The following is a 24,162-nucleotide window of genomic DNA, read 5'->3' on the forward strand; positions in this document are numbered from 1 at the left end:
TTTAAGGGTTTTTTTAGTTTTATAAGTCATTTTGTAGTTGTTTTTTTTTTTTTATTTGCACTTTTCCCTCAAAATAACAAAGGAAGCAGTGGTAGTAAGCATTAAGCAGGCAAATGGGTGCTCATAATCCACATGCAATTAGTTGAACAAATATTTTTTTATTCCGCTCCACCCTAATGTACATACATACATGTATGTGTGTTTGTAAGTCGATACATGGCCTACGCATTTGGCCACAAAACTGCCTACATTTCGCACGCATTTTTTGCGCCAATTAAAATGCTACGGTGTATTTGAGAAAAACGACAGGCTACTTACATATAAATATTTACAGTGTAGTAAAAAAAAGAAATAAACATGCAAATAAATATTTGAATGCAATACATAATATGAAAGTTTAAAATATATTTATAACAAGACGATTAAATAATAATAAAAAATAGAAATAAAAGTATAACATACCATATTAATACTATTTTAAAAAATAATTTAAATGAAGCATATTAAAAGCTAATAAGTACATAGCAAACAACTATATTTAAAGCTATTGACAACTCTATAAATGAGCAATACTAGCATGCGTACTTATAAATATGTATGTAGGTCTATGTAAGCTATTATTATTAGTTATGTATTATGATTCATTAATGTAGTTAAGTACTAAAAAGTATCTCATACGTTTTTCAGCCACACGGCAAACCTTAAAATTTGATTTTTGCACTGCATAGGTATTAGTGAGCACATTTGAAAAATAATGCACCAAATCACTTAAAATGCCTTCTCAAACAACATTGAACCCAACAAATACTTTGTTCAAACTTAAGTAGAGTTTAATTTTTTCGCCTCTCAGTCTAAGTAAAATTTAACCTTATGATGCCCCACCATACCATTCTGACTCGCCACCACTTGCGCACCACTACTACTACCATTGCTACTTTTACGCGATGGTCGTCGTAGCGGATGATGTGGTTGCGCATCTAAGCCACCATTATCATAATCATCATCATCATCAACACCATTAACATCACTAACTACATGTAATAAATGTTCATTATGACTAAAACTATTGTTTTTGTTGCTGTTACTTTGGTTGTAGTGTTTGTTGTGGTTATTACCTTCCAAACGTCGTAACAGCCGATCTTGTTCAGATTCACGCGGCGTTGTTGGTATTTCTTTATTTGGTGAATGTATGCCCGCTAGGAACGTCTTTGTGCTAATACGACTCAACTTCGTGGGTTGATGATCTTGGAAGATTTGTGAATTGGCAAAAACGGCCAATATTTCTGGACCCAACATCGGCACATTTGTTTGTATTTCGCGTCGATAGTCCTCCTCGTGTATCTTCGCAATGCTGTAAGTGAAATTGGGTGATAGAGCATTAATGTATGAGAGAATCAAGAGGAAGGGCAAAAACAATAGGATTCTAAATAAAAGTAAAAGCTTCAGAACAAAGACTGTGCAACGTTCTTCTGTCTGCCGATTCATGTTTTAGAATTATTCCCATTCGAGTTTTATTTTGAATTTTTTCATTTTTTGAAACAATTTGAGTTTCTTCATTTTTCAAAAATTTTATATTTTCATACATTTTTTTTTTTAATTTTAAAATTTGATGAGCAAGATTTCAGTATTTTTTTTAATATTTATTTTAAAAAATTGAAATTTTTTCAAAAATGTTTCTTTAACTATTAAATTTAAATATTTTTGAAAGTTTTAAATTTTTGTTAAGTGTCAGCATATATTTTTTTTTAATTTCAAAAGCTATATGCAGTTTATTTTTGGTTTTATTTTTTCAAAATTGCAATAAATTAACTTTGAAAATCTTTCTTCTGAACTTCTTTTAATATTTTTTTTTAACATTTTTATTTTCTTAATTTTTCAAAATGTTATTTTTTTACAATTTTTGTCTTGATATTTTTTTATTCCATGAGCACAATTTTGGATTTTTCTTCTTAAAAAAAAAAAATAATAAAAAAAAAAATAATATTAATTAATTAATTCAAACTTTTTTTAAAAATGTTTCTAAATTTTTAATGAACTATTTTTCAAAAATATATATATATTTAATCCTTCTGAAATTTTAGAATTTCATTTGTCAAATTTTGTTGGTTTGAGCTAGTTGGTTTTTGCTTTATTTTATTTTTAAATCGAATAGCCTTGAAAATATTCTTCTGAATGAATACAAACAATAGCAGATTTCGAATAAAATTTTTTTTAATTAACTAATTTAGTTTGCTTAATGTTTTTTGTTTATTTTAATTTTAATTATATTTTTCCATTAACCTCGAATTTTTTATTGCTAATCAAACGTTTTTAAAAAGTTTTAATTTTCCAGAAAGTTTTTCCAATTAATTAAAAAAAAAAAAACCGTTAGCCTCGAATATTTTTTATTTTGTTAATTCGGTAATTGTGCAGTTTAGGGGCCCCACCCTAAAATTGGGTTTTTTTTTTTGCGTGAGGTATCAAAAGACGCGTATTCACGTCTAGATCAAGAATCCGAAAGCGGAAGTTAACTTTTTTTATCCGTTTAAAAGTTATGCGCGAAAAACTGGTTCGTCTTGTACATATTGTTCCCGCACATTTACAATCTTTTAAGCGCACAAATCACATCCTATTTTGTTTTTCGATAGATTAATACAATTTGATATTCACGAATTAGTGAAAAATTTTGTCTAATTTCTCTAATTAATATGCAATTAGGTAATAAAAATACAGAAAATACACTCTAATCACTTGATTCGTTGTTGAAGAAAAACACCTGATGGTGAAGAGTGCTGCCAGATGAGCAATAATAGAAATTAACTGAACAAGAAATTACTCTTGCTTTTCTCAAGTCATCTGCGTAGAACACCCTTAGCCGATCCAACACCGGCTGCGCCATGCACAGTAATTCTGCGTAGAACACCTTTCTGCATAGGCGGCCTTCGGTCGCGCTTATATAAAATAACCCTGGGCTACGCCATGCCAAGTCCGGGTGTGTGGTATAACCATGGCCCCGTGGCACCCGGGCGCGACCGAAGGCCGCCTATGCAGAAAGGTGTTCTACGCAGAATTACTGTGCATGGCGCAGCCGGTGTTGGATCGGCTAAGGGTGTTCTACGCAGAATTACTGTGCATGTTTAGTTAAGCCTTTTTTGAAAAAAATAAAATTAAAGTATTTTGTCAATAACACATATTTTCGACTTATTATTCGATTTATGATAAGTTAGCAATCATTTTCTCATAAAAACATAGTTTTATTATAGATATTTCTTCTAAATATAGATGTTTTATATATCAAACAAAACCTTGTTTTATTACCTGCTGAGCTGGCAAGACTGTTCACTTTCATATGTTTTCATTTGGGCAGAAATTTTGTACAATATTTGTGTTGATGATAACTTTTGACAGGTGAAAAAAGTTAACTTCCGCTTTCGGATTCTTAATCTAGATATAAATGCGCGTCTTTTGATACCTCACTGGAAAATCTTGGCCCAACTTTAGGGTGGGGCCCCTAAACTGCACTACTACCGTTAATTTCTTAAAATTTCAATTTCTTTATTTCGAATAAAGTATTTTTGAAAAGTTTAATTTTTTTTTTCAAAAATGTTTTCTAAATTTATTTTTGTGTCAAGTTTTTAATTTCGCATAAATCTATAAGTTTAACGATTTTTTACTTTCTTTTTTCCTAAATTTGAATTCCCCTTGCTTGGGATATCGTATTTGTCTTTTTTTTTTATAAACAAAATAAATATTCGATGTTCTCTTATTTATTATTATTAGGTTTGTTTTTTTATTAGGAACTTTTTTTCTTTTAAAATATTTATAAAAATTTCGATTTTTTCCGACATTTATCGAAATTTTTTAAATTTTTTTGAAGTTTCGAATAATTTTTTTCTTTTAGAGAATGTTAACTCTGACATAAGTTTCTGGTAAGCTGAAAACTCGTTGTTGAATCACTTCATATACAAATTTCTTCAAAATATTTGTTAACTATGTAAATAATACTTATGGCACTTTTAAAAGGCGAAATTTCTACGGTTAAGTACACATGCACGAATTTGAAGGTGTGAAGTTTAAAAAAGATCAAAAAAAAAACTATTAACGACCCAGACATGTGACTCTTTGTATGTAAGTAAGCTACACCCAAAAAGTTTGTTTAGTACTTTTAAGTACCTCAAAAAGCCGGAATTACTGCGATGTACTGGTTGATTACAAATGGGTACAGTTAAATTATTGTTATCCGAAATTTGTATATGACTTAGAACGCTGCCATTCTTCTGCATAGTCGTGTAATCTGAATCGTCATCAGGATTGTAATTGGCTGAAAATATGAGAGGAAGAAAATAGCATTATATGTAATGTATTTGTAATATTATGCACTTAGATTACATTTTGATTACTTTGTAAATTTAACACTTCGATTTTAGCCGTGGAATTTTTCCTTCTTTTCTTCAAGAGAATTTTGTAATGTAATGCAAAATAATTATAATTATGAAGTGATGGAAGGAATTGTATACAAAAAACTTTTATATCTAAATATAGCGAACTTTAAGATGAACTTAAGTAATTATTGGTGTAATGTTTTTATATAATGCAAAGTAATGAAATGTAACAAAAGCATTTTTCGTTGCTTATATGATTTTACAACGTTTAAAAATTTTAAAACCTTAAAGAGCCTTTTTGGATACTAAATCAATTATGAAATTTCGATGGCCAAGTAATTAGAGTAATTGGAAACTTTCTATGCATTAGAGAGGAAAGTCTAGGAGCAAGAAACAAACTACTGGAGTAACAGCGAAATCACTGATTGAAGCGCAAGCATTGAAGAGAGTTAAATGTCTCACGGGGCTGCCATTAATCCAAGTAAGCTCACGTATGGGAAAGCGCTTTGAGATGAAATGGGTGGAGAAACTTGGAGGCGAAGATGCAATATGTTTTTTAAAAGGCTCCGATCGCCTAACCAGCTCAGGGAAACAGAGTGAACGTTTTGCTGAGGAGTGAGTGCATTCCTGAAAACCTTAACGTAGAACCATACAATCAATAAGAGTTGAAAACATCGCTGCATAGTATTAAGCCCATAAAGGTCCCTGAACCTGGTGAAATATTCGCGGAAATAATCGTGCCAAAAGATAAGCATTTGGAATGACATGCCAGAGGAACTAGAGCACTTTTTCAGAGTACGATGATATTTGCATGCAACCAGGTGGGATGCTAGATGCCCTAGTACACATTTTCAAGGTACGACAATATTTGCTTGATATCCTAAGGGACTATATGAGAGGCCGGTATTCAACATAAAAGGGACTTTCTACCAAACAGGCGGCGGAGTCTTCCCACATAATAGCGAATCTGAGTTGTAATGGCAAACATAGGCGGTCCAAAGCTTAGTACAAGAAAGTTCCTTGGAAGCCTCATATTCTACTAATTCCCGACCTTGACCCATGGTTAGAGCGGCCACATGAAGAGGTCAACTTCTACCTGACACAGTTTTTAAGAGACCACGGCTACATTCGAGAATATCTCCACAGGAATTCGCAAGGTTGAAAATCCGAATTTCGTATACTGTGGGCTCATATACAACGCACGACATACGTTTTTTGAATGCGCACTACGCACGGCAACGGAGAAAGGTGGAAGTAACACTAGGCCACCTATATCTCCGGGCAGTGTCATCCATAAGATGACCTGCGGAAGTTACAGATGGTATATGGTCAGCAAATAGGCAAGGAATATTCTCCTCGTGAAACGGCAAGATGGTTGCTTAGCTCTATAACGTGAGAACAGCCAAAGAGCTCATGTAGCGCGCTTTTGTAACCGAAGTTATGCTAACCGCGGTCCCAAGTGTGGAAAATGTGCAAGTCGTGTGAGGTTAGGTTTTAGTGCATAAATCATTTCCACCACGTAACACACAAAAAAATTTTTTATTATTACAAATTAATCTATATATATAAATAAATTGCGGTGCCTTAGTCTCGATGCCAGGCCCCCTAATATGAGAAGAAATTTTTTATAGAGATTTCATTTACGAGTTAGTGTGCAGTAGGCGTGGGGGTGGAAGTGAGAGTTGGAAAGGGAGTTGAATTGTGAGTGGGAATGCGAATGAAAGAGGGTGTAAAAGTGAGAGTTAGAGTGGAATGCGGGGTGAGAGTGGGAGTGAGAGTTGGAGTGAGCGGTATATAAATGAAATGAGCGATCAACAAGTGAAAGAAGAAAAATGGAGTTTAAAGTAGAAGAGAATGGTGCAGAGAGAAGAAGGGAAGTGAGGCCCACTTTTTCAATGTAGGTGAATCAGTTTTCGGGCAGGACAAAGTCTGCCGGGTGCACTAGTATTAAAACTTATTGGAGCTAACGAAAAATTAAAATACGGCTAATTAGTTTGGTAATAAGTTATAAATTATAATAAACCAAAACAAAAAGATTAAACTCAGCTTTAATCTAATAGAAAACATGTAATCATAATATAAACATAAAGTAATTAGAAGGTAATCGGGAATTGATAAAATATGCAACTTATGGTTTTATAATCAATTATTTAAGGGATATTGTGACAAAAGCTCAAAATGTAATTCTGAAGTAATCAATTTTGAAACGTAACAAATACTTTATTTTTATACTAATTTATCATTATTACGTTATCATGTTTATTAATATTTTTTTAGTTTTCATTATTTAAACGTTTGTTTATTTTTTATTTATTGATTATTATTATGTTTTTTTTTTTCATTTTATTTGATATTTTTTAAGCTTAGCAGAATTAATTTTTCTCCGCCACTGTACATTATTCGTAATTAATTAGGCTGAAGTTCACATTATTTTCGATATCGTCTATAAATCCCGCAAAATCTTGAGTGACTTTCGCAGACAACACTACACAACACGTACAAGTCATTACACATCACATTAGCATAGCATTCTCACGATTTGCGTAGTTTGATGTAATAAATAATCGCGGCAAATGAATGCATGAGGAAACAATACCAGCCTTTATATGATGAAAGGTAAGTGATTCATCAATCGATCGATGACATTACAAAAACAATGGCTAGTTCAATAAAGTAATTGTGGACAATTTTTTTGTTTACGAAATATTTAGCTAATATTAACATATCCTACCTAAGTATTTTTATACTCAGCTGAGCATAGCTCACAGAGTATATTAACTTTGTGCGGATAACGGTAATCCGTAACGGCATAAACTAATCGAGATAGATATAGGCTTCTATATATCAAAATGATCTGAGTAAAAAAAAGAAATTCATTTAGGCATGTCCGTCCGTCCGTCTCTAAACACGATAACTTGAGTAAATTTTGAGGTATCTTGATGAAATTTGGTATGTAGGTTCCTGGGCGCTCATCTCAGATGGCTATTTAAAATGAATGAAATCGGACTATAACCACGCCCACTTTTTCGATATCGAAAATTTCGAAAAACCGAAAAAGTGCGATAATTCATTACCAAAGACGGATAAAGCGATGAAACTTGGTAGGTGCGTTGACCTTATGACGCTAAATAGAAAATTAGAAAAATTTTGTACAATGGGCGTGGCACCGCCCACTTTTAAAAGAAGGCAATTTAAAAGTTTTGCAAGCTGTAATTTGGCAGTAGTTGAAGATATCACGATGAAATTTGGTAGGCACGTTACGCCTATTACTATATGTGTGCTAAATAAAAATAGCGAAATCGGATGACGCCCACTTTTAAAAAAAATTTTTTTTAAAGTCAAATTTTAACAAAAAATTTAATATCTTTACAGTATAAAAGTAAATTATGCCAACATTCGACTCCAGTAATGATATGGTGCAACAAAATACAAAGATAAAAGAAAATTTTAAAATGGGCGTAACTCCGCCCTTTTTCTTTTAATTCGTCTAGAATATTTTTAATGCCATAAGTCGAACAAAAATTTACCAATCCTTGTGAAATTTGGTAGGGACATAGATTCTATGACGATAACTGTTTTCTGTGAAAATGGGCGAAATCGGTTGAAGCCACGCCCAGTTTTTATACACAGTCGACCATCTGTCCTTCCGCTCGGCCCTTAACACGATAACTTGCGCAAAAAACGATATATCTTCACTAAACTTAGTTCACGTACTTATCTGAAGTCACTTTATCTTGGTATAAAATATGGCCGAAATCCGACTTTGACCACGCCCACTTTTCCGATATGGAAAATTACGAAAAATGAAAAAAATGCCATAATTCTGTACCAAATATGAAAAAAGAGATGAAACATGGTAATTGGATTTGTTTATTGACGCAAAATATAACTTTAGAAAAAATTTGTAAAATGGGTGTGACACCTACCATATTAAGTAGAAGAAAATGAAAAAGTTCTGCAGGGCGAAATCAAAAGCCCTTGAAATCTTGGCAGGAATACTGTTCGTTGTATGACATATATAAATAAATTAGCGGTACCCGACAGAAGATGTTCTGGGTCACCCTGGTCACATATACAACTAAGGGCTACGCCCTTTTAAACCCCTCATTAATACTTTTAATTTGATGCCCATATTGTACAAACACATTCTAGAGTCACCCCTGGTCCACCCTTATTGCGATATCTCGAAAAGGCGTCCACCTATAGAACTAAGGCCCACTACGTTTTAAATAATCATTAACACCTTTCATTTGATAAGCATGTCATACAAACACATTCCAGGGTTACCCTAGGTTCATTTTGCTAAATGGTGATTTTCCCTTATTTTGTCTCGAAAGCTCTCAGCTGAGTATGTAACGTTCGGTTACACCCTTCCTTACTTGTTTGCCACAATTTTATGCCAATTTTTTTTTCAACTTTCTTTGCACGATAGCTCAAGTGGTGTTAGTTGGGAGAAAATTATACAGTCTAGATAGATTGATAGATTGAGCTTTCCTGCACGAAATATATTTAGACTTAACTTTTTATTGTTAAAAGATTTTTTTATTGCTATTGTAATCAGCAAAGCACTATGCGGAATATTTGGCGTTGTACCTCTGCAAGTTATTCCAGTACAACAACTTCTATTGCTCTTAATGTAGGCGTGTGCGCAAAACTGTATTCTCTGCGATTCTTCTAGCTTGAGTTGCAGCATTCACTGAAGTCACTTAACGTAGCTTCACTGTGTCTCAACATAACAACTTCTTTACAATATCACGGCTGCTATTAAAACAGATTATTTTAAAACGTCTATAAAGCTTTTGATCGTTGAAAACTCAATCTTTATAGTATTTTATTACCTTTAAGTAAGTCAGCAGTTATCAGCCGAAATTGCCATTTTGTCGGCCACTTTTGTAATGAAAAACTGCGAAAATGATAAAGCACTCTGTGTTAATTATCCTGGCACTAATTAAGGTTTATAACAGATGAGCAGAAAAGTCAATAATGGCCAAGCCCATTTGAGTCATTAGACAACTGAGCTGGCATGTGGTATGAACTTGGAATCTGTGCTAAAGGCACAGCTAAAAACTGCTTGGAATCTTCAAGGCTGCAAGATCGTTCGTTCTGTTGTTTCAACAAGAAGTTAAAATCCTTTGAAGTCACTGACCTGGCTGTGAGCTCCTGTATTCACAATTCTTCATTTTTGTAAAGTTGTTATATTTTCTTGTAATAAGTAGTCTCCAAACTTCTACAAACTTCCTTGCAATTTGGGTCTGAGTCCAACAAAACTAGCCGACATCTTCTTCGTTTTCTAAAAAAAAATCCAAGACCTTAGCCAACTGATCAATGCATTGAGGGTTATAGTTAGCAATATTTTTTAAGCCGGAGTATTTGATTTTTGTTTAATATGCTAGGACAGCGGGTTAGGCGCAAAAGTCCAAATGGTTTTTTTGAATCCTCCAATATTAGCCTGATCAACCACTGGCAATGTTCGCGACTCAAAAACATATATCAGTACAACTATGATAACAGTAGAACTTCTTGATTTCTAGAGCCAATATTGTCAACATTGGGCGACGATTCTCTTTATTACCTCGGTTTGTCTCAAGCAATCTGTGATACCTCGTTTTAGCTTAAGTAACTTGGGAGAGATATTTTTACTTTCTGGTCCCTTGCTTGTCCTTGAGGGAACTGCTAGAGCGTTTTGATTGCCAAAGTTCAAATAATTTGTATGCAACTTTCCGTCCATTATTTGATTCTAAAACAATCCGGTTTCAGCGTTGTGCTATTTTCAAAGCTTTGTTATTTATTTGTTATCCGTTGCCAATTTTCATTTCCTCATTTCCATCAAATTATGCTTTACAACTTTTTGCAGTATCTCAACTTCTTGCCGCTTTATTGGGACTTTCATCAAATTTTTCCTCTATTTGTACATTTTGCTTTTATTTTCGTTCCATTTAAATTTAATTCTGTTTTTATCTAATCATTTCAATCACTCCATTCTATTTCATTTTATTTCATTTAATTCTATTCTATTTTATTTAATTCTTGAAATATTTTCTTTTTGGTTTTTTTCATTTTGTTGTATTTCATTTTCCTTATTTTATTATATTTCATTTGCTTTTGTTTATTTGGTTTTGTTTTAATTTATTTTATTTTTATACTTTTCATGAACATGAAATGGTATATTAACTTTGGTCCGATGTTTGTAACGTTGAGAAATAAAGAAGATAGACTCACCATTAAGTATACCGAATTGATCAGGGCGACGAACTGGGTTTATATAGCCATGCCCGTCTGTCCGTCCGTCTGTCTGTTTGAACGAAAACTAGTCCCTCAAATGTTGAGATATCTCAATAAAATTCAGCACAAGGATGTATTTTTGTATTATATTAGACATTTGTCGGATCCGGTAGGATCGGACCACTATAACATATATCTCCCATACAAACGATCGTTCAGATAAGACGATTTTAGTCATTCCTGCCGCAATTTAGAAAGTATAAATGTGAAAATCGGTGATATATATTCTAATATATCATAGAAGAAGATATGTTGAAAATATCACTTTGATCGGAGCTATATATAGTATATATCCCATACAACCGATCGTGCAGATAGAAAGATTTTTGGCAATTTCTCCCTTAATTTTCAATATAAACACGTTAAACCTGGTGATATTCATTCTAATATATCATAGAAGATTTCATGAAAAAATCATTTCGATCGGAGCTATATATAATATATATCCCATGCAACCGATCGTTCTAATAGAAATATTTTTAGCTATTTCTCCCTTAATTTGCAATATAAAAACGTTAAACTTGGTGATATTCATTCTAATATATCATAGAAGATTTCCTGAAAAAATCACTTTGATCGGAGCTATATATAATATATATCCCAAACAACCGGTCGTTCAGATAAGGGGGTTCTTTTGCCATTTTTTATTTTATATTTATCTTAAAAATTGTTCAAGTATGTACATCTGTTCACTATATATTTCTTATCTTATACATCCGATTATTTGGAGATTACGAACGGGTTAAGATTATTGTTCAGCCCCATTCATGAAAGGTATGAAGCACAGCCAGAGACAGTCCCGTCCTTACTTGTTTCATTTTGTTCATTTTGTTTTATTTCATTTTTCCTTATTTATTTTATTGCATTTTATGTTTTTTTAATTTTTTTTTTTTCATTTTATTTTATTTTATTTCATTTGCCTTTAGTTTATTTGGTTTTGTTTTAATTTATTTTATTTTATTTTAATTTAAGATAATTTTAATTTGATTTATTTTATTTTTTTATATTTTAATTTAAATAATTTTATTTAAATTAAATTTTTTATGAAATTTAATTTATTTTATTTTGTATAAATTTAATTCTATTTACTTTTTTATTTTATTTTATTTTATTTTATTTTATTTCGTTTTATTTTAATTAAATTTGTTTTATTTCATTTTAGTTTATTTTATTTCATTTTATTTTAATTAATTTTACTTTATTTCATATTTATTTATTTTTTTTATTTTAATTTATTTTATTTTAATTTATTTTATTTTATTTTTTATTTCTTTTTACAATTAATTTGTATTTAACTAAATTTTCCTATACATATCTGAAACATATTTTTCAATTTACTTACCAATTGAGTCATCGTAGCAGAATCTCTCCTCAAAGCAGTTCCACTTGAAGTCTTCCCAGCAGCTAAATATTTTTTTCAATTTTTTTAAACAAATTATAAATACATATCGTATTAGTTAACATTTAAAGCAAACAGTAACAATGTAAGGAAAACCTAAATACTAATATAAGATCAGCTGATTATTGTTATGATTACTCACCTCTGGCAGCAACGACACATTTTACTTTTCCGTAGTATTATTCGGGCTGTCTGACTGTGTCGTTGTCTCACACACGGAGCTAAATGCGTTGGCTTGTTTACGTCGTGTGGAGTGTCGGCGAAGCACACACTGTTGGGGATCTCTCTTGTGCGTGCGCCTCCACTTACTGTTGATTTATGTATACGTATGCTGCTGTCTTTCGATCGACAAAGTTCGAGTTTGTTCGCAGCGCTCAGGTGAGACAAGAGCGATCAAAGTTGGGGACGTCGTTGTCAACAATTTATTGTTGTTGTTACGCGCGTATTTAATATTTTTTTTAATTGCATAAATCAAATTAAAATGCAAGCCCGCAAGCTTTTAAAGTTAGTTCGCGTCTTATTTATCAGCTGCAACGCAACCAAAAAGTGCGCATAGCGCTTTTTTCACGTGTTTCCTTTTTTGTTTGTATTCAAAACTTATCGGCGTGCTATATGCTCTGGAATGCTCAAACTGCAAGCGAAATACACTAAAAACAAAAAAAAACCTATTATACTCTGTCATGCCGAGTCAACAAACAGACACAAACACACACACACACACACTCAGTTAAAAAGTACAAATGCACACCAGCTGCATCATTCATTTGATTCTGCCCCATTCGATCTTGTTGTAGCTGTTGCTCTTCTTCTTCCTATCGTACCTGTGTTTTCTTGTTATGAATATGTTTTCAATCGCGTCGGTTTTTTTCATTCATGAGATTTACTCAATTAGCTGATGATTGGTATGTATGTACTACTAATGCCTATTCGTCGAATCATGAACCGCCTGCTGCCATCCGTGCATAATTGAAACATCTACTATCCGCCGGGGTGGACTGCTGTTACTGCTTTACACTCGCCTGTACGCACCTATTTAGTAGTTTTATTTACGCGACCGCTCATAGCTACCAACTCGCAAGACAAGAATTCTCTCTAACTTGACACAGTCGGCTCTCACTCTATTTCACGTGCTTAGCACCATGAGTGCAGACAGGAGGGCTACGAGTGAGGCATCTGACCTCACTTAAGCTAAGCACATACATGCTTACGTATGTGCGTCAAACTAGAATATTTTTTGTTGTATCAGTACTTCCACCTTCTTAATGTGCACGACGACACGAGGAATTATCATCCAAATCCTTTAACAGTAGGCCACGGAGTCAAAGTCGAAGTTCCAACAAAACTGAAGCATAGAGAGGATATTATAATAGTGGTTGGGTTTTCAGAATAATTGCATATATGGTTAGTGTCATGTGGAGACACGTCGCATACAGGACATACATTTGGTTTTCCAGGGTATCGTCTGCATAGATAAGAATTTTAATATTTACAGCAGTTAGATGGAAGTTAGTACAGCATGACATACGTCTTCCTGGGTAGTAAGAGCTCTTTTACCGTTATACGTAAAAATTAAGCTGTGGTAGTGGCGTTTTCTGGCCTGAAGTGGAAACAAAGCTTCTCTTTATATTCCTCCAAGTCCAATGGATGAATTATGTGGTGTCGGGTCTACTCACGGTGCTTTCGAATATGTATGCGATGCACTGCATTAAGCAGTTGTTTGCTGGGATGGTCTGCTTTGTAACACCAGTCCCGCGTATATAGGGAAGGAATAGACAGATTGTTGTTGTTGCTTTGTTTACAATGCTTCACGCCTTTCAGTGGCACGACCATTCACAAATTGTCATTTAAGTCCTCTAACAGGAGTCCAAGGAAACTGGCAGTTTCAACAGGGGCGGACCATAGGAAGATTTTTGTTAGAGGCGCAGGTTCCACTTTACAATTGAAAAGATGGTTGGTGCTATGTGGGGCACATCGCGTGCAGGACATACATTACATCACATTTGGTAAAAGTCTTTCTCATCAGTAACATCCTTCCAAACCTTACCAAGATATTTTTGCCTAAACAAAGCCGATTAAATGGCAGAACTTTAAGACAAAACTTAAAGCTTCCATTACTTAAGTTGACTGAATTGCATTTTCCTATTTTCTTCACGTTAGGAGACGCTGTAACGCCAAACATCCTTTGGAGAACAGAGAGGCAACTTTCGAAGTGTTTTGCTGTCGTTAAAACAACGTTTGCTAAGTATTAAATATAATCTATTTTTAAGGTACCATCCCGTGAGAAATATTTTTCCAGTTTGGTTCCAGAAGCATAAAATTTTAATAAAATGTATACAAAATTTGTTCAGAAGCGGTTGGTCCTTACATCCACCAGCGTATTCCGCCAATATTAACAGAGTCGACATAAAACCTTTAAAACTGCATCTAGCTGTAGGAAGCTGGAGCTGAAAACTTGACATTATTATGTAATGGAATCATCAATATCTAAGAGAAAATATTGCGATGTTTGCGTCTTGGCGGCGCTAACAGAGTGGTCGAAATTAGTTAATGACTGTGTCAGTCACTTACGATAGACAAGAAGAGATTTAAATGCCTGGGCGCCAGTACGAAAACTACATATCGAAAACCAGGCGTTGATTGTTTACATGTTCTTTCTTGCATGCTTCACTTCGACGGATGAGGATCGAGTCATCTCAGCCAATACTTATTTGAAAACCTATTACGTAAGAGATCATACGAAGTTATAACGTTCTAAAAACTTCGTTTTTCCATCAAGATCGCTGCTTTGAAAGTCACTTTACAATGTCGAAGCCTGCTTTTCTTTATACCACGTGAATAGAGGATGTAGAGTGCAGATTATCAGAATATCTCATGCGAACCTTGGAATTTTTCCGGTTCATCAAAGAACTCTGCCGAATTAAGATTGATATGAACACAACGTGGTGCAACAAAGGGTATATTATTGTATCTACCTAATCCGCATGTAGCAGAGTGCTACAGTATACAGAATACAACCCCAACGTTGGTGTATGCCTCACTACGCCCCTGTTGAGAGTTGATTTGTGGTCGAAGTGGTGCTATTGTTGTGTCCCACATACCGGTTGGGGCAATCTCTCGCGATATTCTTTTACATTCTGTTCAGCGTTTTTTATACTTAGCGTGCTTTGCACACAGAGTATATTAACTTTGATTGGATAACGGTTGGTTGTACAGGTATAAAGGAATCGAGATAGATATAGACTTCCATATATCAAAATCATCAGTATCGAAAAAAAATTTGATTGAGCCATGTCCGTCCGTCCGTCCGTCTGTCCGTTAACACGATAACTTGAGTAAATATTGAGATATCTTCACCAAATTTGGTACACGAGCTTATCTGCACCTAGAATAGATTGGTATTGAAAATTAGCGAAATCGGTTGATAACCAAGCCCACTTTTTATATATATGACATTTTGGAAAACACAAAAAACCTGATTATTTAGTAAATAATACACCTAGAATGTTGAAATTTGACGTGGAGACTGATATTGAGACTCTTGATAAAAATTTGAAAAAAATTTTAAAATGGGCGTGGCACCGCCCACTTGTGATAAAATCAATTTTACAAATATTATTAATCATAAATCAAAAATCGTTAAACCTATCGTAACAAAATTCGGCAGAGAGGTTGCCTTTACTATAAGGAATGCTTTGAAGAAAAATTAACGAAATCGGTTAAGGACCCACTTTTATATAAAAAGATTTTTAAAAGGGTCGTGACCGAATAAAATAAGCTATACCTTTGCAAAAAAGAGCTTTATATCAATGGTATTTCATTTCCCAAGTGGATTTATAAAAATAAATAGGAAAAACTTCAAATTTAAAAAAATGGGCGTGGCACCGCCCCTGGCAAGCAATTTGTTATGTTTCGGGAGCCATAACTCGAAGAAAAATCAACAGATCTTAATAAAATTGGGTACACAAATTTTCCCTATGGCAAGAAATATTTCTAAAAAAAACGGACGAGATCGGTTAAAGACCACGCCCACTTTTATATAAAAGATTTTTAAAAGGGTCGTAGACGAAAATAATAAGCTATATCTTAGCAAAAAAGAGCTTTGTATCAATAGAATTTTACTTTCTAAATTGAATTATAACATTAAATTGGAAAACACTTAAATTCGAAAAAATGGGTGTGGCACCGCCCCTTTTTTGTCTTAGCAATTTTCAATTTTTCGGGAGCCATAATTCGAAGAAAAATTTACATATCGTAACAAAATTGGGTACACATATTTTCCTTATAGCAGAAAATATTTCTTAGATATAAAACAAGTTTAAAAGGTTTAAAAAGGTTGTAGACTAGAATAATAACCTATAACTTAGCAAAAAATAGTTTTGAATCAATGATATTTCATTTATCAAGTTTTATTATAAGAGGAAATGGGGAGACATTTTTTTTAAACGGGCGGTGCCCCGTGTTATGTAGAAAAGTAATTTATCTGAAATGAAATGTGCAATTGAAGCACACGCTGAGTATATAATGTTCTGTGACACCCGAACTTAGACAACTTTACTTGTTATTGTTGTTATTGTTGTTATTATGTATTGCATTTCGATATCGTTTTACTGAACAGCAATAATTTTTTACGAACCCTTTCTTTTATTAAGTGTATATTTGTTTTTGGCGTTGTTTCTATGAGGGTGAACCTCAATTGTGGTCCTATTGTGCCTACACGTTGAGCTTTCATGCTTTTAATTATTATTTGTTTTTGGGATTGTACTATGTAAATAAAACCCGCATTCTTTAACTCAACTCGATTCTATTTACTTTACACTTGATATGCTCCCAATAAAGTTTGAAGCGTTAGCGTAAGTTTATATGTTTGGTTGCATGTGTAAATAAAGCGTCGCAAAGTCTGCGAGAGCATAAAAGGCAGAAAGTTTAACGCGCAATAGATTGTAGCAGCAATGGTGGTCGCACAGTGGGCTGTTTTCAGAGAGATTAAGCCAAAAACACTATGTATCTGCTTTTTTTTTATCGGGTATCTGATATTATCTAAACAAAAATACTTTATAAGTAACATATCGATATCAATATCAAGAAAAATTTGTTTCTAGGAGCAGCGTCGGTTTCATGCCTTGGCAAATGCAGATTTTTTCGAAGGTGAATGTATATCCGAATACTCGACATGAAGTCGTGGCCCTTTGCATGAAGCTTTCAGTTCAGGGGATGCTTTGAGGTATAAGCAGAAGGTGGGATTGAAAGTTAGCCAAAATATTATTTTATATCATGAGTGTTGACTAGTGAGCCATCCCGCTTATTCGGGATTGCGGAAATACTTTGCAGGTTCTTGGTTCTATCTAAAAATTGCTTAGCGGAGTGAAGTTTAGAATGAAAATTTATGGCAGCTATGAGAAAATGTTATGTCATGTTCTTAGAGATTGATATTTGAACAAAATCTCATTATAGCAAAATGGTGCTCGGGATAATAAATTGTTATCGATTGACACATTTACTAAGCACATATTTCTACAACTTGCAGCAAATGTAGATATAATGGGAAGTACATTCGCTGATATGCAGGCCAAAAATATTCTACAGATTGTGAACAGCACCAGTCTACGCTATAAATTCACCAAAACGTAGCCCAGTACAGATACCAAATATTTTCGCTTTGAATGCAGACTCATTCAATAAGTTTTAAGGCCATTACATTACAGGAATGGAAATTTCCAAGTTTATACGGTTCTTTGGTCTTTTGGGTCAGAAAGTGTGTCATATATATCAAAGCTCCCTAATATTTCAAAATATATAACTTTGAAGCTTAGTTTCTCAAAATGTTGATTCTGAAACCTAGAAAGTTTTTCATCTTACTGTCAAAAGTTTACTACACGCAACAACAAAATAAATTTATGAAAAACTGTCAACGGTTTCTACAGTTTCTTAGCAATGTGTATTTGAATAGACAATTTATAAATGAGACATGAAGGTTGAAACTGAATTTTGAATTAAAAAAACAACTGATTTTTGTGAGCGGCAAAAATGTTGCTAGTGATAGGTTATACGACTATTTTTCGTTATTTCATCCTTGACAACCCACTGTGCAACGAATGAGTGTTAGACGAGAAATGGGCAATGAGCCTGTATACACACATATGCACATTTTTAGTAGTATATACCTATAGAAGAGATATGTGATCACTCGCTCTCGCTCCCAATCCCATGGCAAACTGTTTGTGACGTGCTAAGCTGCGTGCAATCACAGGTAAGCGAAATTGGCGCCTAATTGCTGTGAGCAGTGTTGCCATTTTGGTGCTTTTGGAGCCATATCTAGCACTTTTTTTGCGTTAAGCTCCAAAAATTCCGCTTTAGGCCCTAGCTATTTTTTGGCCCTTTTTAAAATGTTTGCCCCTTTTTAGCTCCAAATCTATTTCGGCAATACGTATTGTGAAATTTGTAATGTGTTTTATGTGTGTCGAAGTTTTATTTTATTTGTTTCGTTATGTATGATGTGGCAACTCGGTACTCAACTGATAACAAAAACTTGAATTGATAAACTGTGTCATGAGGTTGTATATTTGCTTTGTAGCTTGTCAACAGCATGGTGTCACCTTCTAAGCGTTTAACTTCAGATTATAATACATTTTTGTCTCCCGTACCTTACTTTCATTATACCTTTGAAGAATATATGCGAATTAAAAAACAAGATACGTTTATAGGCGAATTGAAAGTAAGATATGTACGTAATATATGTATGTCGCCATTTCATAATTAAATTAATAGAGCAATTAAGGCAACGCCCCCCGCACAATATAGAAAAGCTTAGCAAAATAGATTTATTTTCGGGTGAAAGCGCATTGAGAATTGTAAACCCTTAAAAGTTTTCATATTTCACAAATGAAAAAAAAACAAGTATAGCACTGATGCAAACGAGATTACAGATGCATCTATCTACATATCTCCAAAATTGGAAAAATGTGACTTCAACATTAAGTTTTTGGTTTGATGTTCAATAGTATAATTCCAAAAGCTTGTCGATTTTGTGTTGCCACTAAGTAATGCTGAAGTTGCAAGCACGTTTTCAAACATGAGTTTGATAAAAGCAAACAGAGAAAGAAAATGAGTTTAGTTATGTTGAATTCGCTTCTGACAATAAGAAGTGGTCTTAAAAGGCTAAATAAATGCTGTCATGACTTCGAAATAAACAACGATCTCTTAAAATTAATGAACACAAAAAATATTTGTGAGTGTAGCAATAATAATAATTCATCTCCTGAGGACGAAATCATAGATTTTGAAGTCTAAGGCGCTTCAAACATATCTCGTCCTAACATAAACTTGACTATCACACACGTCTATTTTAATGGTGATTCGTACACCCGTAGGACGTTAAAAATTGAATAAAAAAATTGGAAAAAATTTAAATTAATTTCCATCGACCAACATTCGGCAACTCATATTTTTGGCGAACCTATAGGCATGGCGTCATTGTAGTAGTGTGAAAAATACTTCTTATTTTTAAACAATACCTTACCGCCAAATGGCAAAACAAAAGTAAAAAAACCTATTTTTGTTATTAAAAAATATTAAATTAACTATAACAACCATTTTATTTATGCACCACTCTTGTACCTTATTTTTTTTTTTTTTGTTAGTTTAGTTTGATTTGAAATAAATGTGAAAACTTACATTGAAAAATATACATACATATACTTTTAGCTCTTTTCGTAACTGGTTTTGGATTTTCTTGAAGAAATTTGGCTCTTTCTAGCCCTTTTATTCTACATTCTAGCCACAAAGAAATTTTTTTTCTGGCAACACTGGCTGTGAGTAGAAGAAGATTTATGTAAATCGAGGTATATTTTTAGGCACAAAGCGATTTAGTGTAGAGGAAAGTATGTGCATTAACCTGGGTCGATTTGTATGGACGAAAGTTAACCTATATCGCACCATCGATTTTTCGATAGGATTTGGGCTCAGGAAAAAAAAGTTCCACTACGCATACCCAAAAAAATAATTTTCGAGCCTGCAAAAAAAAAATGCAATTTTTCGACCAAAACACTCCCTAAAAATATTTTTTTTTTTTTTAAACTGTTATCGCCAACGTTTTTACAACGGTTTTTTGAAAAAAAAAAACCATTTTTTGGGTTTTGGGGAGTGTTTTGGTCGAAAAATTTACTCTATCGGCATTTTTTTTTTGCAGGTTAATAAGTCGACCCAGTCTAATGTGCATACATGCACACATATATGAATGTACATATGTATTAGAAAATTATAACAAGCAACAATTTGGTTTTTATATCTTTCATGAAATCGAAATGATATATTAAGTTTGTCACGAATCTCCTTAACGGAGAAGAGATAGACCCAGCAATAAATATACCGAAAGGATAACGAACTGAGTAGATGTCGGCCGTCTGTCTATCCGTCCGCCAGTCTGTCTGTTTGGATGCAAACTAGTTCCTAATTTGTTGAGTTATCTTGATAAAATTTGGTGCGCTGGTTTATTAGGGTGTTATTTGATAATCTGTCGGAACCGACCGGATCAGACCACTATAAATAGGGTTTTTGTCTTTTATTCCTCATTTTAAGAGCTAGAAGATTAAAATTTCACAGGATGATTACATATAAGACACACATTGTTGTCGAAAAACTGGTAAGATCGGCCATATATATAATATGTATCCCATATAAAAGATTGTTTAGATACGAGTTTTAGCGTAATATCTTCCTCATTTTAACAGCTAGAAGCTTGCATTTTCACAAGATGCTTATACATATGTCATACAATATTGTCTGAGAAAATCGCCTAGAGTGGTCATATAAATAATATACATCCCATACAACCGACTGTTGAGATAAAAGTTTTAGCGTAATTTCTTACCCATTTTAATATTATAAGACTGAAATTTCACAGGATGTTTACATATAAGGTATACATTGTTGTCTGAAAAAGTCGTTAAGATCGACCGTGTATACAATATGTATCCCATACAACAGATTGATCAGTCTTTATGGTTTTTTGAAATTTCAGCACTTAATTGTACAGCTCTATTCATGAAAGGTGTTACTTGTTTTATAATGACTTCATTGAACTGTTACTTTTAACTACAGAAATAAAATCGCTCCACTCACGTTTTTTGCAGGCAAATAAAAGCAAGGCGAGTTAGAACACGTTTTATTGAAACTTTTATCTTTTTGTTTTTTGATATTTGGTTGTTAAAAATCTTATTTGCATAAATTTCTTGTCATAAGCCATTAATTAAAAATTCCGGTTCAATAAAACCTAATTAGCAATTTTTCGTCTGTGAAAGAGGTACTTACATATGTATATATTAGATATGTACAGCAGTGAATAGAAAAATATCAGTGGCATTTTTAAACAGTTTTATTTAGCTTGACTTGACAGTCCGTACGGCACGAATTTTGTATTTGAAATTAAGTAACTTCCCGATAAGCTACAAGCTTGAAACTTCGATTATAGTTCAGAACCCGATGACAATGAAATAGGTGGCGCAATGATCGAGATATTCAAAAAAATCGTATTTGTGGTCCGATTTGGTCCATATTTGAAGCACATAATACATACATGAATAGAAAGCGCCTATGATGTCCGATTTGGCTCATATTTGGAACAAATATTACATACAGTCCGGTAGAAGTGACATCAAAATATTTTGGAGTTCGAGGAGGGACAAGCATACATACGTGGTGCTGAGTCGAGTAAAGTCGTAATTCTTGTTGTTTTAAGAGAATATTTCCATTAATTTGGTAACTAAAACTATGCAAACTAATCTTGAAAACATTTTCGAAAAAATTTTACGGAAATTTCGAACTTTTTGTTTGGGGTGTTCTGAGTATATGTGAGTATGCAGTTTTGTAACCCAATCGGTTTTAGTCTAACAAGGTACAAGTTATAGGTCTTTCGACGTGTCTTTGCCCGAGGCTTGAACCCAGGATCTTCGGTGTGATAGGCGGAGCACGCTAACACCACGGCCGCCGCCAAACTTTAGCTAAACAAAGTAGTATAAACTGTCTCAAACGTTTTTTTAGATACAAATATTTCAACCAACCCACCCTAATGATGAAAAAAAATTTATACATTCAAGCCAAAATTGCGTTGTCATAATTCCCAATAATTGCTTTAGTTGTTATTTTTTATATTTTTCACAAAAATTCTATTCTAAAACCCATACAACAACACATATGTTGATTAATTAATTTTTCATACGTTTTCCGGTATAATAACTGTCATATTCCAGTGACATATGTATGTAAATATTACGCATCATCTAGTCATGTACTTCCTCGACTATTTTCGAATTAACTGTGCACTTTACTGTGCAACTACTTTACAGTGAAGGTCTAAAAGCGAAATGATTCCAGCATGGAACGATGGGCCGAGGTTAATGATGCGGAACTGAAACGAATAAGTCGTATTTCATCTCTCACTATCGATTTCCAGCTTTTCTCTTCCATAAGGTGACGTACATTATATGATCTACAAGATTCGAATGGGTCGACTTAAATCGTTCAATGGTACTTTCAGCACCAGAAGCTACTCGAGCTTTCTCCGAACATTCATTGAGGCCAGTGCAACATAACTTCAAATTTCAAATGCAAGATTCTTCTTCTATTTATTTATTGACTCCTATGTCCTATTTTTACTCGAAATACAACTAAACGATCTTTTAGACCTTTAATTCCAAGTGAAAGCGATACATTTTTTAATGGGTTCACGGATCCCATCCAATAGTTTCAATTCGCCATCCATCACATTGCATGTAACACCGTCTGCGTGATTTTTTATTTTAAAATTTGTCGTACCTGCTTTATTTATAATTATTTATATGTTTGTAAGTATATACTTATATACATATGTAATTTGTTTACACCAAACCACAAATTCATTGCTATGTAGCGCTCAAACTATTAACCTGGTGATTTCATTACGAGACCGGCATGTAAGCACATTTGACACGTAAAGTATTGGCAAATGAATAACTGTGATGCATTTTAATCATTCGAAGCTGAAAATATGCCATTGAGAAAAACGAAGTAGGAGCTATTGAAACTGCCACTCAAACTTTCTTTTATAGTGGAATACTTTGACGAATTTTTGAAGATTTTCAAAGTTAACCAACGTTTTGTTGTTCACGACACTATTTAGCTTAAAAAACACTATTTAACTTGCTATAGCTCTTATAAGCCTTTCTCGAAGCTTTTAAAAGTTTTCCAAATTTGTGCCTAAGCTTTTGATGCTGTTTTTAAAATGTTGCGGCAACGTAAGAACTTTCACAACGCAATTCAGCTTAAAAAAAACTGCTTAACTTGTTAAAGCTCTTCAAAGCTTTTCCTCAGCTTTCACCAAGCTAGCCCTGGGGCTTGTTAGTAGTTTGAAAACTACAAGCCAAATACGCTATCGAATGGCATATGTTATACCCCCCTTAGAGGAATAACCCAACGCTCTTAAAGCTATCCTAACCAGAACTCACTGCAATGTTTTGGAATATTTTGAAAGCTTTTCCCAAACAATTTTTACTTCATGGGTATTAGTTAAAACAAGCAAGTGGAATTTCGTTTCATTGAAGCTGTTGTATATTGAGAGAGAGCATAGGTTAAATATATGATCTAAGCCTGTGCGTACAAAGGTTTTTTGAAGCTTTCAGACAACGAGGTTTTAGTAGGTTTTTCACTAAGCTTTTATAATTATTTATATAAAAAAATATTGTGCAATATGTCTAAAACTCATTAATTTACAAACGCATTTCTTTATGAACATAAAACCTCTCTCCAATCCAAATTTCTAAATCTCTCACCACTATTTTCGGTTCTTTTGCTGACTCGTGAAGTGTCATGAACTATAATTAACTTTTTAAAGCTTTTAATAACAGAAAATGTGTTTTATGCAAGTTTAACACTCAGCTTTTAAAATTCGATATCAGCATAAAAGCTCTTCGTGAAACTTTCCTTACATCCAGATTACTGAAACTCTTACCACTCTGATTGGTTCTTTGGCTGGTGTAGTAAGTTACCCGAACTCCAATATGCGCAAATGCGCCATTTTGATACCACATTCCCTGAAATCTTAGCACGAATATGCTATGAGCTATATCCAGCATTCACCGTAGTTTAGCT

At 33.5% G+C, this 24,162-nt stretch overlaps 1 protein-coding gene across 8 annotated transcripts in view; it reads right to left on the reverse strand.

Annotated features, from left to right (window-relative positions):
- LOC137239380 (uncharacterized) overlaps nucleotides 1–24,162 on the reverse strand; it is a 114,753-nt gene that overhangs the window by 31,605 nt on the left and 58,986 nt on the right. For 7 of the 8 annotated variants that reach the window (XM_067764634.1, XM_067764633.1, XM_067764631.1 and 4 more), the window contains exons 2-5: nucleotides 12,185–12,689; nucleotides 11,986–12,047; nucleotides 4,153–4,300; nucleotides 1,116–1,351 (exon numbers count right to left, since the gene is read on the reverse strand). In XM_067764634.1, coding sequence (XP_067620735.1) covers nucleotides 1,116–1,351; nucleotides 4,153–4,300; nucleotides 11,986–12,047; nucleotides 12,185–12,204 — 466 coding nt within the window. In that variant the 5' untranslated portion in view covers nucleotides 12,205–12,689. Of the gene's footprint in view, nucleotides 1–1,115; nucleotides 1,352–4,152; nucleotides 4,301–11,985; nucleotides 12,048–12,184; nucleotides 12,690–12,863; nucleotides 15,510–24,162 lie in introns of those variants that run through there. The other variant, XM_067764635.1, reaches the window with a different exon arrangement.

This window comes from Eurosta solidaginis, chromosome 2, assembly GCF_040869045.1.
Source record: "Eurosta solidaginis isolate ZX-2024a chromosome 2, ASM4086904v1, whole genome shotgun sequence".
NCBI classification, from domain to species: domain Eukaryota; kingdom Metazoa; phylum Arthropoda; class Insecta; order Diptera; family Tephritidae; genus Eurosta; species Eurosta solidaginis.